The 14,961-nt window shown below is 43.8% G+C and overlaps 1 protein-coding gene across 21 annotated transcripts in view; it reads right to left on the reverse strand.

The window, feature by feature from the left end:
- The window catches only part of MACF1 (microtubule actin crosslinking factor 1), a 312,440-nt gene that overhangs the window by 9,855 nt on the left and 287,624 nt on the right, over positions 1–14,961 (reverse strand). For 15 of the 21 annotated variants that reach the window (XM_081054961.1, XM_081054954.1, XM_081054953.1 and 12 more), the window contains 11 exons: positions 14,150–14,344; positions 13,681–13,809; positions 12,666–12,809; positions 12,022–12,210; positions 9,485–9,605; positions 8,802–8,965; positions 7,306–7,468; positions 5,953–6,107; positions 5,012–5,086; positions 3,835–3,852; positions 566–683 (listed from right to left, as the gene is read on the reverse strand). In XM_081054961.1, the coding sequence (XP_080911087.1) occupies positions 566–683; positions 3,835–3,852; positions 5,012–5,086; positions 5,953–6,107; positions 7,306–7,468; positions 8,802–8,965; positions 9,485–9,605; positions 12,022–12,210; positions 12,666–12,809; positions 13,681–13,809; positions 14,150–14,344 (1,471 nt within the window). The remainder of the gene's footprint in view (positions 1–565; positions 684–3,834; positions 3,853–5,011; positions 5,087–5,952; positions 6,108–7,305; positions 7,469–8,801; positions 8,966–9,484; positions 9,606–12,021; positions 12,211–12,665; positions 12,810–13,680; positions 13,810–14,149; positions 14,345–14,961) is intronic. The other 6 variants (XM_081054959.1, XM_081054969.1, XM_081054966.1 and 3 more) reach the window with 1 other exon arrangement.

Below are 14,961 nucleotides of genomic sequence, written 5' to 3' on the forward strand. Positions count from 1 at the left end.
ATCTCTCCCCTGGTTGCAGGTGCCATCATTCATATTAAACGTACTGCTTTCTTTTGCCTTTGGGCCGGCATGCCAGTCTTTTCATGTTTAGCAGACAGACACCCCAAGGTCTTGCTTAAGTAATCATCTGTCTTGAAGTGTCTAGGCTCACAGTTAGTTGTTCTTTATTACGCCTCCTGGGCAAGGGAGCTCCCCAGTCCTTCCCTACCTGGGAGGGGCCGATACTGTCCCCAAGTTGCAGGCAAAGGGAACCCTAACAGGAAACCTACAGGCTTTATCAGGCTCCTTTTTAGGCTAGTGTTTAACACCTCAAACAAATACTCAATGACAGCAATAAATTCCCCATTCCCGTTACTGTCTCTCCGGACAGCACCACCCTCGCCTGCTCTCTCTCCTGGTCCACTCCATCACCCTGGGTCTCTAATCTGTGTTAGTGAGACGACATCTGGGCAGCTCCACAACAGGAGAAACAGACAGACCCCACCAGCACAACTTTGTGTGAGCACGCGAGCTGGGTGGGGAGGGCGTACCCACTGTGTCCTTCGTGCTCAGGATGGCTCCTTACCTCGGCAGGGGTCATTTTTCACTAGAAACTCATCCAGGGCCATCCATCCTCCACCGACGCGGACCATCACCGTGCTGCGCAGGATGCGGACCAGCCGCAGCTGCTGGGAATCTCCGAACTGCAGGGCCAAGCAGAGACTGATGAGGCTGTGCCTGGAGCAGGCTGCACCGCCTTCCCAGGGCAGACTGGATTCAGATGCAACCACAACCCGGTAGTTTGGGCAGAATTTGAACTCCAACTAGTTTCTGTTTTTCACTGAAAGAATTTTTTAACTTTTTTTTTTTAAACATTAAAATGTATTGCAGTGATAATGGTGAAAAAGAATTTAAAATAGGGAAAAGCTGAAATATCAAGCTAAAGGCTAGTGGCTTGATATATGCTTTCTACTGGGATAGAGTTAACTTGTGATAGTCCTGCCTTCGAAACAAAGGGGGAGTGTGGAGGGTAGATACAACGTTAGCTCACATTGATTTTTAAAAAAATTCTGCCCAAATTAAAACCCGGTAATGAAATTCTTCATTATGCTAGTTTGTTTTCATAAAAGAAAAGGTAGATATAAGGTGGGTGTCAACTTCTGAATACAGTGTGCTCAAAAGTTAAATGGAGAACAGCAAACAGTATTTCAAGCCTTAAGGAAACCCTTGCAAAGCATCATTGTTATTACAAGCTTAGAAGGACATTTGATATTCCACATCAGGTTTTCAGAAATAAACCTAAAGTATTCTCTAATTGTGATGTCACCAGCAGAAAAGCTTCTTCAGCTGAACAAATGATTCAGTAGTATTTATACTAAAATTTAGTTGAAAAAATCAAATTTTTAATTTACCATGCTGATTATAGATAGTATTCAACAATCATTTGGGGATGTTAGGACAAGCATGACTCTCTGATATTTCCTTTTTTTGGCCTAACATTCCTACTTCTTAGCTCCATTAACATCTGAAGCTTCCCACTGCATAAATTACCCTCTTCCCAAAATAAACTAAGAGGCAACAAAAGAGAATCATGCTGAGATCCCAAAAGAAAAACCAAACTGTTGGAGAAATAGCATTCCTAAAATTATTTAATTCAATGAAAATGTTGGGGGGGGGGGCGGGAAGGGAGAGAAAGAAGGGACTATTTAATCACTTAATTAGGATTTTCAAAGTTATAAAGCAGAACCATAACTTTGAAACAATGTACAAAAACTGTAAATGCCAGAAAGGATGTTTTGAGAAGAACACATAACTAACCTTCCCCCAAATTAAAGTATTTGTGGTAATTCTCTGTATTATTTTGTACTGACTCAAGAGCACTATTTACATAGGCAAGGTGACTGGAAAATATCACCCCCCACCAGACCTTTACTTTGAAAATAAAAATAGTCCTACATCTTTCATCCCATACAGTTGAAAAGTGACCAGAGCAACAGCACTGTGTAGTGAAAAGAGCACTGAAGTGGGGACCCACAGATGTGAGGGAATAAGCGTCCTGTCCTGGGAAGGAAGCTGCCTGTTTGGCCTCTACAGGAGCCTCCCTCAAATACTGGCCCAACAAGTGAAAATGGGGAGGTCCTTTGGGAGGAATTGAGGATTCCAGCAAGAACAGTAATGGCCTGTCACAACTCGGGGTTCTGTCCAGACAGGTGAGGAAAGAACTGAGGGCCTATGTGTCCTCTAGAGTGAGTCAGGAAGGAACTCCAAGATGAACTTTAGTCTTACATTATTGTGCCCTGTAATTTACTTTCATTCTTTAGAATTACTCCATTTATTTCATTCTTTTCCCCTTTAATTTCTTACTAAAGCCTCCTCTGAGAGGTTCTAACTCATTTCGGCTGAGCTATGGGGAAAAGGAGGTTTGACCGAAGTCTGTGGCCATAGTGCTGGGGAAGTGTAGGCAAGTGGTGGAAGCGGTTACAGTAGCTCTGAAAATGGGGACCTGCGCAAACTTGGCAGAGCTGGGTTGCCTGTGAGGCAAAGACCTCAGAACAAAGTCTTAGGGGCAAGAGTAACTTCTGTTTCCTTCTCTTAAACGGAATTGCTCTTTGAGTGACATAGGTTCTTGCAACGGCTATGACATTAGCTGTGTGACTGTTGGCATGTGATCCTTTGGGCCTCATGTATGAAATGAACTTCATACTGTGTTTCCTTGAAAACAAGTCCTACCCCGAAATAAGCCCCAGTTAAGATCGTCAGCCAGACGATCTTAGTACGTAATGACGATGTTCCAGAAGATGACACGACTATATTTGAATAAATGTAGATTGTTGTACATGAAAAAATAAGACATCCCCTGAAAATACACCCTAATGCTTCTTTTGGAGCAAAAATTAATATAAGACCCGGTCTTATTTTCGGGGAAACACAGTACTTTGCACTCCTGTGCAATGACTATTTAAAGCAAGTTTCACTGTTCTTGTCTTTAGTTTCTTTCTATCCTCTGTTCTTCCCACTGGCCCAAAAGATTACTGTAGTTAGTGATTATTACAGTGCCTGGAATTTAACATTGATTGAGGGCCTCAAATCAACTCCGTGTTTCTCATTACACATCATAAGACAGATTTTACCCATGCAACTTCCTTCCATTTGAAGACACAGGACCCCAGAGCCCTCAAAAAGATTTAAATGGTTAGAGTTACCAAGTAGAGTCAAAAGCACTCTATCTTTTTTGCAAGTTTAATTTGATCCATTAGATTTTGGCTGGCTGGCATAATCAGCAAACTTTAGGCTATGGCCAATTATAATTTCCACACTACACTTCCTGGGTACCTCATAATTATAAAATACTATAAGTGCAAGTAACTATAAATATTAATAAGGTATTTAAACAGACTGAGTGTTTAAATACCCCAAGACGTTCTGACTTAGTGTACATTATAAAGTTTGTGTTGACTAACTGTCAAAAGACTTTAGTACAGACGTGCTCTCTGGCATTCTGACTTCCAACGCACAAGTGTAAGACCAGGCCCTTCTTAAAAGGACGGGTTGATAGCACAACTTCAATTCCCCCTGAACCATACTACTTATAACTCAGTCCAGCGTAATATCGTCTTAAGTCAATCTAACTTAGAATGGAAAACTTCATTTCCTTTAAAAAAATATAGAGATTTACATATCCTTTGCTGCCAAGACAGCTCTACAATACTAGCCCTGTTAGCAGTTCCTCTACTTGGTAAGACAACCAGATGTGACCCAGGCATGCTTCAGAATATGTCCTCTCCCATAGCAAAGAACAGGCATTAGCTACACAGATCATTTCCATCGAGGAGAATGTTGCAAGGCACACTGTACCTGATTGCCGAGGAAGAACTACAGACAGTAAGAGTAAAGGACGGAGGAAATGGAAGAAAAAAAGAGAACATTTTGTCAAATTAACACTAAGGAATGAAAATCATGTTACCAGTCTTCAAGCATTAATGACACATGCTAACCATATTCTCACCGAGTTCCTGTCAGCTCCTGCCACAGGGACGTGGTTATACAAATTAAGACCTAAACTTTCCACTCCATGTTGTTCTTATTTTACCTCATTTCTTTCATAGGTCATTAAAAAAACCCAGGAAAACAAAACCCAACAACCCAATAAAACTGTCTGGAGCTTTATTAACTAAGTGCCCTGGGCTGGTCCAAGGCAAAGTCACCCAACAGGCCCCAGCTAGGAGTAGCACAATGTGATTTTGGTGTACTCTGAAGACATTTTTGAGGTACTAATGGAACCTAGATTTTTTTCCTGTTTCTAACTTGGTGCTTGTAACTAATCTGACATGGCCTTCTAAATCCTTTGCCAATCCTAGACTCTCCTTAGGACTATAGAGAATTCCTGACAAGCTGCTGAATTTATTTTAGGAGCCCTGTTTTGCACCCCTTCTATGCCCTGACCCTGTTCCTAAAAGCAGCTAAACACAGCACAGTTCACTGTCAGTTATGGTGACACTCAGCATGGCTTTCCAGGGAAGATCACTGAGCCCGGCATCACCCAAGGCATCCAGGCTGTTTATAGCCCAGCTCAGAGGAGGCAGAGTGCCCCCTGGGGCCCTGACACAGTCCTGCAGCCCTCTCTGAGCCCAGGAGCCACTCAGGCTTACAACGACCAGCTCTTTGGGGTGAATGGTCAGTCATTGTCTTACAGAAGAGATGTCTTCATTTCCCTAGAGACTGGTCAGCAACAGAAAGAGGGCTTTGAAATGTCTCCTCCATACTGAACTCAAGTACAAGCTGCTATCAGCTGGAAACAACACTGCCTGCAGACAGACTCTGCAGGGCACTAGGCTTAGCCCAACAGGACCTGGCATTGGGAATCTACAGAGACAAAGGCTAGAGAGTGACCATATCTCAGGTCGCACTGGCTCTGGTCCTTCAAGTACCGGCAGTGGGATTGTTGAGTTGGCTGTGTCAGGCTGCCTTCACCTGTAAAGGCCATGTAGGAGGAACCACCACCACCACAAAGGACTGCTTTTCTCTTCCTTACCCGATATTTGTTCTCTCCAATCTGCTCCACCTGAAACCTTTTTGCACATTTGCACTGAGCCACTTGTCTTGTGACCTATTGGTGGCAAACAACAAAAAAGAAAAGTGTGAAGGGTAAAGCAAGGCTTCCTCTTCAAAGAAACAAAGACTTTTACATGTAAACAGAGAGGCTACTCATTACTTATTTTTAAGGCACTTTAGGTTTCTGACACACGCATTTATCTTCTATTCTGAATTAAGACACACTATTCTTACTAACTGGGACACTTGAAGACAAACAAAAAGTATGAGGACTTGCCAAGTAACTATCCTGCTTCAAAATTCCTTTGGAGAAATGTGCCAATATGCATACATCAAGTAATAAAACAAATTATGAACTGATCTGAATTTCAACTTAGGAGCCCGAGATTCCCCAGAAGTCAGTCCTGGGGAGTTCCAGGCCATTCCCAGGACCTGCCCCACTGCCTCTCCCTTCCCAGATCTTGGGCTCTCTATGTGCTACTACTGAATTTGCTACTTTCACTCTGGTATAGTTCTCAACTAGGCAGAAAGCTTGATGGTACACACCATCTTAAACATTATTTTACATTTCACCCCTTGAAGACCACTCCCCTGGGCCCTGAGTCAGGATGTTTAGGACTAGGAGACGAGTCTGTGAAAAAAACATGGTATCTGTGAACCAGGTTAAGGTTCTCTGGAAACTTCAGAGCCACACAGATGTGACTCAGTTGAGTGAGAAGCCATTTAGACTGAGCTAGAACACAACAGCCAGAGATCCTCTGGGGCAACGTCATCCAGAAGGGAATTCCCAAACAGAACTCCAAACAATCACCTCCCAACAGATGAGTCTAGGGGTTAATATGGGCAACAGCACGCAGCCAAATTCAGGACAGTAGAAACCTACGGTCAGAAATGTATTCAAGATATAATTATTTCTCATACCTCATCTTCAATTTTATCTGCATCGGTCGTTGGTCGATAAGCATCTTTGTTGGGGTGGAGAGCAGCCACGAATTCATAGTAATCAATGTAGCCATCCCCATCTCGGTCAAAAATGTCAGCGACAGCCATCATCTCTAACTTGGTTGTAGGGAACTCTGCAGAAAGTCAGTCACATGTAGAACACTAACTGTGAGGGCTTACTTAGTTGGCTAGAGGTCATATAAATACTATTTGAAAGAAAAAACATTTATATCTTGACTTTTTTTCTGAAAAGGAAAACATGCTCAACTTAAGAAATTAGAAGACTACTCACTGTAAAATTTTTGCTAATAGACTACCCCACCACTATGCAATTAAAAAAAGGTAATATTTCAGATACACCAAAAGGCATAGACAGAATATTACCACCACCCAACTTAAGAATTTACTTAGCAACTCCACTATTTTTAGCTATTTTGATTATTTCAGAATAGTGACAATCTGGAATTAACAGGATGAAGTTTTTTGTTTAGATAATTGCCTTAGGTTCTTAACAAACTGCTTTCCAAAAAAGGGTAATGTTTATAGTAGCCAGAGTGACTTAAGTATAAATCAGATTACACTGTCTCATGTGAAAAGCTCTGGGGGCTGCTCACTGTCCCACTCTGTCTAGAATAAAATCTGATCTCTTCATCATGGCCTACGAGGCTCTGCATTAACTGGCTGCTGCCTATCCTCCCACATGCTCTCCTACTGTTCTCCTAGGTTATGATGCTCCAGCCACGTTAACATTTCCATGCCTGGAACATGGCACGTTCATTCCCATCTCAGCACTTTGTGTCTGCCGCTCCCTCTCCCTCCCCTCAAATCTTGAGGTGGTTGGACCCTTCTCATTATCTAGGTCTCAGCGCAAATATTACCTCCAGACCTTCCTTTTAATATTACCATGTAAAGTAGTACAGCTGTGGGATATGCTTTGTGCTTTAACTACTTTATGCCTCAATTATTTGTGGCAAAAATAAATGAGATCATACTTTGTAAGCTGTTACATAGATGTCAGAAACTGATGTAATGAAAAACTTACTTTTTCAAACATTTTACTTAGAACCTCATTGTTCATAAAAGTTAGCTCCTTATTTGTACCTCAAATGTGTTTTACTTGCCACAATGTGTCAAACAAGACCTGCTTCCTTTATTCTCAGAAAAATGAGGTTCTTCTTTCCAAGAAAATGATAGACCACTTTTGGTAAGTAGTACCATTTCTTCTCTAAGACTACAGCTTTAACTTCAGAAGGACTGTTTAGCCAGATTCTCGTCTGCTGCTATAAAGTAAGGAACCTGGGTGGGACTGTTTGGAACGCTAACTGGACTCACTGGATGCTAGAATGCCATCGATAAACTCCTGACGTGTTATCTTCCCATCCTGGTCCTTGTCAATTCGCCGGAAGAAATCCATCACCCGAGACTTTTTATGATTCATCCAACGCATATACTTTTTCCTCCAGACATCAAAGTCAAAGTTGGCAAACTCCTTCAACTAGACAGAAATCAGAGGTATTAACAAGACCTGTCATTCTGGCCCTGAAACCTGCCCAGAGCATACCCAAACTTACACTCGTAAAGCCATGCTGGCCTCCTACAGGGACACCAACCATATCTACGTGTTGCCTCTTTCTGTGAAGGAACAATCTGCCATGACTATTTACACGAGCTGTGGTACCATGGAGCAGCAGGAGAAACAGTAACTGAACCACCACCATGGGAAATATGGAGCACGGAAAACAAGAATGGGAGGGGTCAGCCTTGCTTTCCTGTTGCACTTTCTCCAAGGATCTCCCTCTTCAGTGTAAGGGAATGGATTCTATCCCAGAAAAGAAGTGCTTATTAGCACTCCTCACTTATGTGATTTTGAAAGGAACTGTGATCACAGAGGCCCATGTGAGCAGGCTCCACGTTTCCCACCATTTTCTGAGATGAGATAACTTGAGTTCTGGCTTGGAGCATTAAGAACCCACCCTGCACGCAAGCATGTTCCTTTGGAATGACGCCAGAGAGGCCAACTGCCCGTCTGACTTCCATGAGAAGCATGTGCCTTTGATGGACAGCAGCAGGCCTATGACACGGGCAGGGGATGTTTAGCTGCTTGGACTATGTTAGGATATTGACTCAGAAGGGCTTGAACAGTGCAGTGGTTTCCCCTGGTCTTCAAACTCCAAAGTTGGAAGGAATGGGGAAAAAAGAAAAAGCCAAAAACCAAATATGCTTAAAGCTCAACTGACCTACAGAAATAACAAAAAACCCAGAACACTCACTTCTGGACATAGCTGCTTTGATATTCACAAATGAGAAAATAAAAAGATATTAGAGATTTGTTTTAAAAACTAGGAAATGGGGTACTGCTTTATTAAGACTAATTTTGATAACTTCAAAATATATTTTCTTTTCATAATCTAGTGAAAACTAACAGAATAGCAAGATGATAAAAAATTACTCTTATTTCATAACTGTGTTGCTTACATCTTTACCTAAAGGGCTCAATAATGGTCATTTTTGTGGTAAGCTCTAAACTAGGAGGTAACTCTGCAAAGTTACGATCCCAATTCTCGACTAAGGAGGGCCAGTCACAGGATGGGCTGGCTGCTTGCTTTCCACAACCAGGTGCTACGGCCTACTCTGCTGTGAGTGGTTCACTCACATGTGTGTCTTTTCTCCCAGGGGGCTTCAGGGGCAGAGTACTGGCTCACACTGGTCCATGTCTACTTCTGAACAGGTAGGTCAAGAGACACAGGTCATATTTAGAGGGCCTCAGAAGGGCTGTCTTTGATAAAAAGTCACTTCTCTCGAGAGACAGCTGCTCAGCGGGGCCTTACCTCCTCCAGTCTATCCAAGGCATCGTTCAGCTTCCGCTGACGCTCCAGCGCTAACAGCCACACCTGCTGCCAGCGTGCAGAGAGCTGGTTAATCCGTGGATTTTTTGCTTCAGATTGTGAAAGGATTGGCATGGGAGGAGGTGTGGGCTGACTCAAGGACTTCCCTAAAAGGAAAACAGCCACGAGATTAGAAAAGCTGGTTTCGTCAGTTCACAGAGAAATTGCCACATGTCTGATCCTTATAATGATACCCAGTCAGGAACTACAAGAAACATAGGACCTGGGAACATTCAGATACAGAAGCTTATTAACTTCAAAAGTATTAATTCTCCTCCCCAGCCAATAGGTACTTATCTCATATTTTCAACCAATTTTGTCCTATCTTAAGTGAACTGAGGAAACGTCAAAATCAACTAAAAAAACATTGGTTCTATAGAAGCTCACTTAGTTTACGACTACATTACTGCAAACCAAATGTAAACAGCTAGCACTGATGACCAAAACAATGGACAGTTCACTGCAAAGGAATTTAGTTCAAAATTTCATACCAATCCAAGAAAATGGAATATAGTTACTGTATGTCAGTGTAAGAAAAGTGAATTTCAAAAAAATTATTTTTTGGAAAGTGCGTATCTTCAGCTACCAGGGATGAAGCATCGTAAGGGAGCAGGCTGGAAACATACTGTTGCCACTGCGGGATTTCTCGATGAATGGCCCATGGGTAGGCTCTATAGTTTTCCTTTTGTATGTCTTGGTGACCCGGTCCACGTCAGGCTGTTTGCGAGTCATCTCCTCCATAAATGTCTGTTGAACACAAACAACAGAAAAAAAGAGTTGAGTTTTCTTGGACTTAGATGGAATCAGGCACCTCCTTACTAACAAAGGCCAAGCCCACGACAGACCAATTGATAGATGCTTTCGTACACTGTCTCCCTCATTTCAAGAAACACAAGTGAGCAAGGTGTTTCATCAGGTGCTGGAGTCTGGAGGCCTAAGACGTGGCTTCTGACTTCAAGGAGCTCACAGCTGAGTGAGGAAAACCAGGCAGTCAGAGCAGTGAATACCATCCAGGGTGCCAAAGGAAGACCCAGGATGGGCACTCCACAGTCCGAGGCCACCTGGAGGCTGGTGCCTGAGCTGAGTACTGAGGGATGAAGTATTAGCCAAAGACCAAGGCAGTGCCAGCAGAGAGGGCACAGTGAAGCCTGACAGTGAAATGAGTCCGCAGCTGAGCTAAGGAGGCACAGGAGTGGCAAGGAGGAGAGCTGGAGTGGCAGGCAGGAGAAAGACCCAGAGAGGTCTTGTGTCAGGCTGAGGGGCTGGGATTTTGTTCTGACAGCAATGAGGGCAACTGAAGGATTTTGATCCAGAGAAGATACTTAGCAGATCTATTTTAGTGCTACTGTTCTGGCTTCAGTGTCGAAGGCAGAAGATAGAGCCTGGTGGGGGACAAGTTAGGAAACCACTATAGTAATGATGGCAAAACATGGTGAGGGCCTAAGCCAGGGCAGGAAAGACGGAGCCAAAAGTATTGTGAAAGTAGGACAGACAGGCCCAGGTGCCTGGCTAAATGTGGGGGGTATAGGAAAGAGAGGCGTCTCAGACACGTCACAGGATTCTACGTTGGGTGACTGGGTGGATGGGAGAGAGGAGGCACGTTTGGAAGGGAGGGATGGGGTCAGGCAAGGATGAAATGGGTTTTCAGGGCTGCCTCTTTACTGCACGTCTGGACTTAAGAGATGATAGTGCTGGAGATGAGGAAGAGATGCGCAAGTCTTTGTATACAGGTGACGGCTGAGGCTGGTGGACTAGGTAAAACCTCAGCAGTGTGAGAAGAGGGTCAAGAGTGGAACTGCAGGGAACAATACTAACAAGTGGATAAGGGAACAGGAACCAGCTAAGAAGACAGAAAAAAGTCAGGGAGGTGGGAGGAAAACAAGATGAAAGGACACATAAAAGAAGAATTCTGAGATGGAAGGAAGGGGCGACTATACCACATGTCATATAAGACAAACATGAAAAGCATCTAGTGGGTTAGCCAGTGGGGTGTGCCTGTCAGTGGCCTGATGGGGATGGGAGCCAGATCCCAGGGGCTGCAGAGTGAGCGAGAAGCCAGGAGAAGACAGGGAGTAAAAGGAGGGAGGGAACCATAAGGGTAACTTGAGGGGGACACAGGATTGAGAGGACATGTCTACAAGCTTTGGAAGAAAGCAAACAGGATGGGAGTGCTTGATGACACAGGGAAGAGACGGAGTAACAGAAGTAAGAGGGCTTGGCCTTGAACAGGAAGATCACCTCTCAGTTAGGAGCGGTGTCAATGTAGACAAACTTGACAGGAAGTAGAGGGAGGTCTCACTGGTGAGGAGAATTATTTATACACACTAAAATGACCATGTGCTCACACTATAGCTAAGCAAGATACAGGCTTGCATTCAGTATAAATTTTCACGGTTAAAAAGCCTATTTGCCTCCTAAAGATATATTATGAAGATAGCTCAACTGAGCTTTCCTTCTTTCAGTTTAAACTTACACCCTAAACTTGATGGGTTGTCTTGGTCCATCTCTGGGTTCATGCAAGAGAGCTTTCTGAACCCAGGTGTAGAGGGGTCAGACCAATGGGATCCTGGCTCAGGGGCAAGTCAATGGAAATAGGATGGTAGGCAGATTCCTAAGATGGCACCCAGGGCTCCCACTCCTGGTGTGTGTAATCCCCTCCCCTTGAGGGTGGGTGACACCTGTGGAAAGAATGGGACAATCGCTGCCTTGATTATATTTTATTACATAAGAGCAGACCAGAGAGTTTCTCCTGCTGGCTTTGACGATCTAAGCTGCCATGCTGGGAGAGTGTCAGGTAGCTAAGACCTGACGGCACCCTCCAGGAGACCAGTTCACAACTCCTGGGGAACAGCCAGCAAGAAAATGGAGACCTCAGTCCTATAACCACAGGAAATGAATTCTGCTAACAACCTGAATGAGACTGGATGAGAACTGCAGTGCTGGCTGACAACATAATTTCAGCCCAATCAGACCCTAAGAAGAGGATCCAGTTAAACTCATGCCCAGACTCCTGCCCCACAGAAACTGTGAAATAGTTAAGTGTGGTTGTTTTAAACTGCTATGTCTGTAGGAATATGTTACGCAGCAATGAAAAAAGGGTACACAGGGCAAAGGAAATGGGCTCCACGAGCAGCGCAGGAAACAGCAGTGACACACGACGTACCTGATGCTCAGCGATGAGGGCTTTCACACGGTCAATGTTCTGAGGGATGGGCTCCTGATCCCGCTGGATGAGCGTGGTCTCAGCCCACTGGATCCATGCCAGAAGTTCTTCCAAGAGCTCGGCATTAGCCACCAGTTCCGAGAGGGCTGTTTCAAGACGCTGCTGGTGCTGCTTAGCCCATGTGAGGACCTGGGGAGAGAAACCAGCGCCTCTTTCAGTCAAGCACATCTCTGTATTTAAAGTCCATCATCTGATCCTAACAGGGAGTTTTTAGGGAAAAGACCCGCCAAGCAGTCAAGAGGCTTCACTCTGATTCAGGTGACAGAGCTGGGTTAAGAGGAAGTAAGAAACCAGCTCTTCTGAAAGTGAATCTTTATGTCCTATTAACACAGGACTCGGAGGAAGGAAGAATAGTCCTGCCCACTGGATGCATCAACTAACGCAGCACTGCACCAGCGCTAGTCTTCTAGATTTCTGCACATTACCGAGAAAAACAGTCATCATTACAATGCTAACTTCATTCTCGTTAAGTTATTCCCAGTGAGGAAAAGATTCCTTATCTGGGGGAAACAGAAAGCTCTGTAGTACTCTATTATTTCATTGCTATAAACCGGGCAGGTGTAGTCCTCCTCCAGGGCCATTACCTCCTCAAAGCGAGCCCGGATGATGGTGATCCAGTGTTTGATGGTAGTGATGCAATCAGGGTGACACACAGCCAGGATGGCCTCCCCCATCGCCACTGCCGCATTCACATCCACTCGCTTTTCTTCCACTTTCTTCATGAATTCCTAAACAAAAGAGATTGGAGAACAAAAATTTAAAAGAAATCTACTCTAGCAGCAGTTAGTTTACACTATGAGGGGAAAGTGTCTTTTTTCCTGCATGTGTTTGCTGAAACAGAGCTCTAACTGCTTGTATTGAGGTGTCTCTGGCATTTGCTTTCCAGTTCTAAAGCAGGTGAGGGATTTACACAAGAATGATTTTCTCTGCTACAGATGACAGGGACTAGGGACACAGAGGTATGTTCCTTTTTCTATTCTGAATTAGTTTCTCTCTTTTTCAAATTCTGTTTTTATTTATCTCCGTATGTATAAACAGTATTGTTTTGGACAAATTACAGCTATAAAACACTACAGTATTTTAAAAAATGCCTACAATACAATACAATGACAAAACCAAGATTAAAATCTCCCTGTGGGTAACACAAAAATTAAAAAGGGTACCTTTCGTACCTCATTAGGACAGTGACACTGAGGCTGCAGACACTCCATTATATTTGCAGCCTGTAAGAGGCTCTGGGGAGGCCGGGAGGCCTGAAGCTGGTAGCACAGAGGAAGGTGAACAAGGCCGTGTGCAGGGGAGGAGTAAGGGAGGTGGAACAGTCTACATTTTTCTATATATACCAGGACCTTTGACTTGTTTACAATCACCAAGTAGTATTACTTTTGTAAAAACAAATGAATAATGATACGTACGGTGTCACAAATATCACCAGGCATTTCCTTCTCATTCCTGCTAAACCAACAAGCTAGGCCCATTCTGGTTTTGCTCCTTTGCGCATGAGGTCGGAAGTTTACAAGCAAAAGCTGCTTTCCTCAGTGGGGGGGCAGCCCTCACCATGGTGGGTGGTGTGGGTCACGGGCCCTGGGGCTGGATTACCTTATGGGTGTCAATGAGGGACTGCAGGGCCTCTGTGTCGTCAGGAAGTGCTCCCCGAAAGCGAAGTGTTTGCTCTGCTTCAGAAAGCCACTCCAACAGCATGTGGACTGTGTCCCGAAACTCTTCTGCCTGAAGTAACCAAGCACAAAAGACTGAACCTCTCTCTGCAGCCAAGGTCTTGGACCCTGGGGAATGCCCAGCAAAGGATCTGTGTCTGAATTCGTTAGTCCATCACAGTTATTTGATGACCCTATCGAAGCCCCACAAAGGTCATCTTTCATTTGTAGATCTTTGAAAACCAACTGAACTATTTCTCTCATACGAATGAGTGTTGAAATTCTGTAGAACATTCAGAATATCAAAATTTGAGTTTATGTTCATTTTGAGATTGGCTGGTGTTGATCCTGATAAAGAAACTGGAATGCATCTGCTCAGTCCCACCCCCCGCTGCCCTGTGAAGGTCGCTGACCTGTTTTAAGGCCTGCTCAAGGCGGCTTTGTTTGCAGACGGAGAGTTTACACACAGTGTCCCAGCGAGTGCTCAGTTCCTGCAGCTGCCCTTTTACCCATGTGGTGTCATCACGACTATTCTCAATCAGCTCTCGGCCTGACCGCTTCAGAACCTGAACGGTTCCCGTTCGCTTTCCCAGTTCCTTTTGGAAAACCTAGAAAAGAAAACAGGAAAATTAGTGTCTGCAAAATGACTGAATCCAAAAAGGAAAACCATAGAGAAAGTAATCACTTAGTTCAGTTTTCTTGGTAGATTCCAGTCCTGTGTCTTTTATGTACAGAGAGAGGCTGGATGATGTGTAAGAAAAAAACATGAAAAATTGGCTCCAAATACGAGCTGTGTGACTTGGGATAAGTTACTTAGCTAGAGTCTCAGTTTCTTAATGAGTAAAATGGGAATGTCATACTAACATTTCCACAATCGTGGGAATTAAATAGGAACACATCTGCCATGCACATAGTAAGAATTTGATGTAATTTCCAAGTAAATTGAATGCTTTGTGCTGAAGTAGGAGGACATTATACAGCTCAACGTGACAGGATTAGGTTACATTAAATACTGGTGTGCATGGTGCTAGGCTTGTTAGGTTCAAACGTAGTTAAAAAAAAAAAAAGCACTCATTTTCATTTCAGATGTCAGTGGAAATGGGTATCTTGAGGGGTCCTGAATTTAAATTCATTTGTAACTCAAATGAAAGATACTAATAGGAAGGGGGTGGGGAAACCTCTCCAAGAGAAGTTTACACATTGCCAAATCTGAATCTAACCAATT

The sequence above is a fragment of the Rhinolophus hipposideros genome (genome assembly GCF_964194185.1).
Source record: "Rhinolophus hipposideros genome assembly, chromosome: 8".
In the NCBI taxonomy this organism is placed as follows: Eukaryota; Metazoa; Chordata; class Mammalia; order Chiroptera; family Rhinolophidae; genus Rhinolophus; species Rhinolophus hipposideros.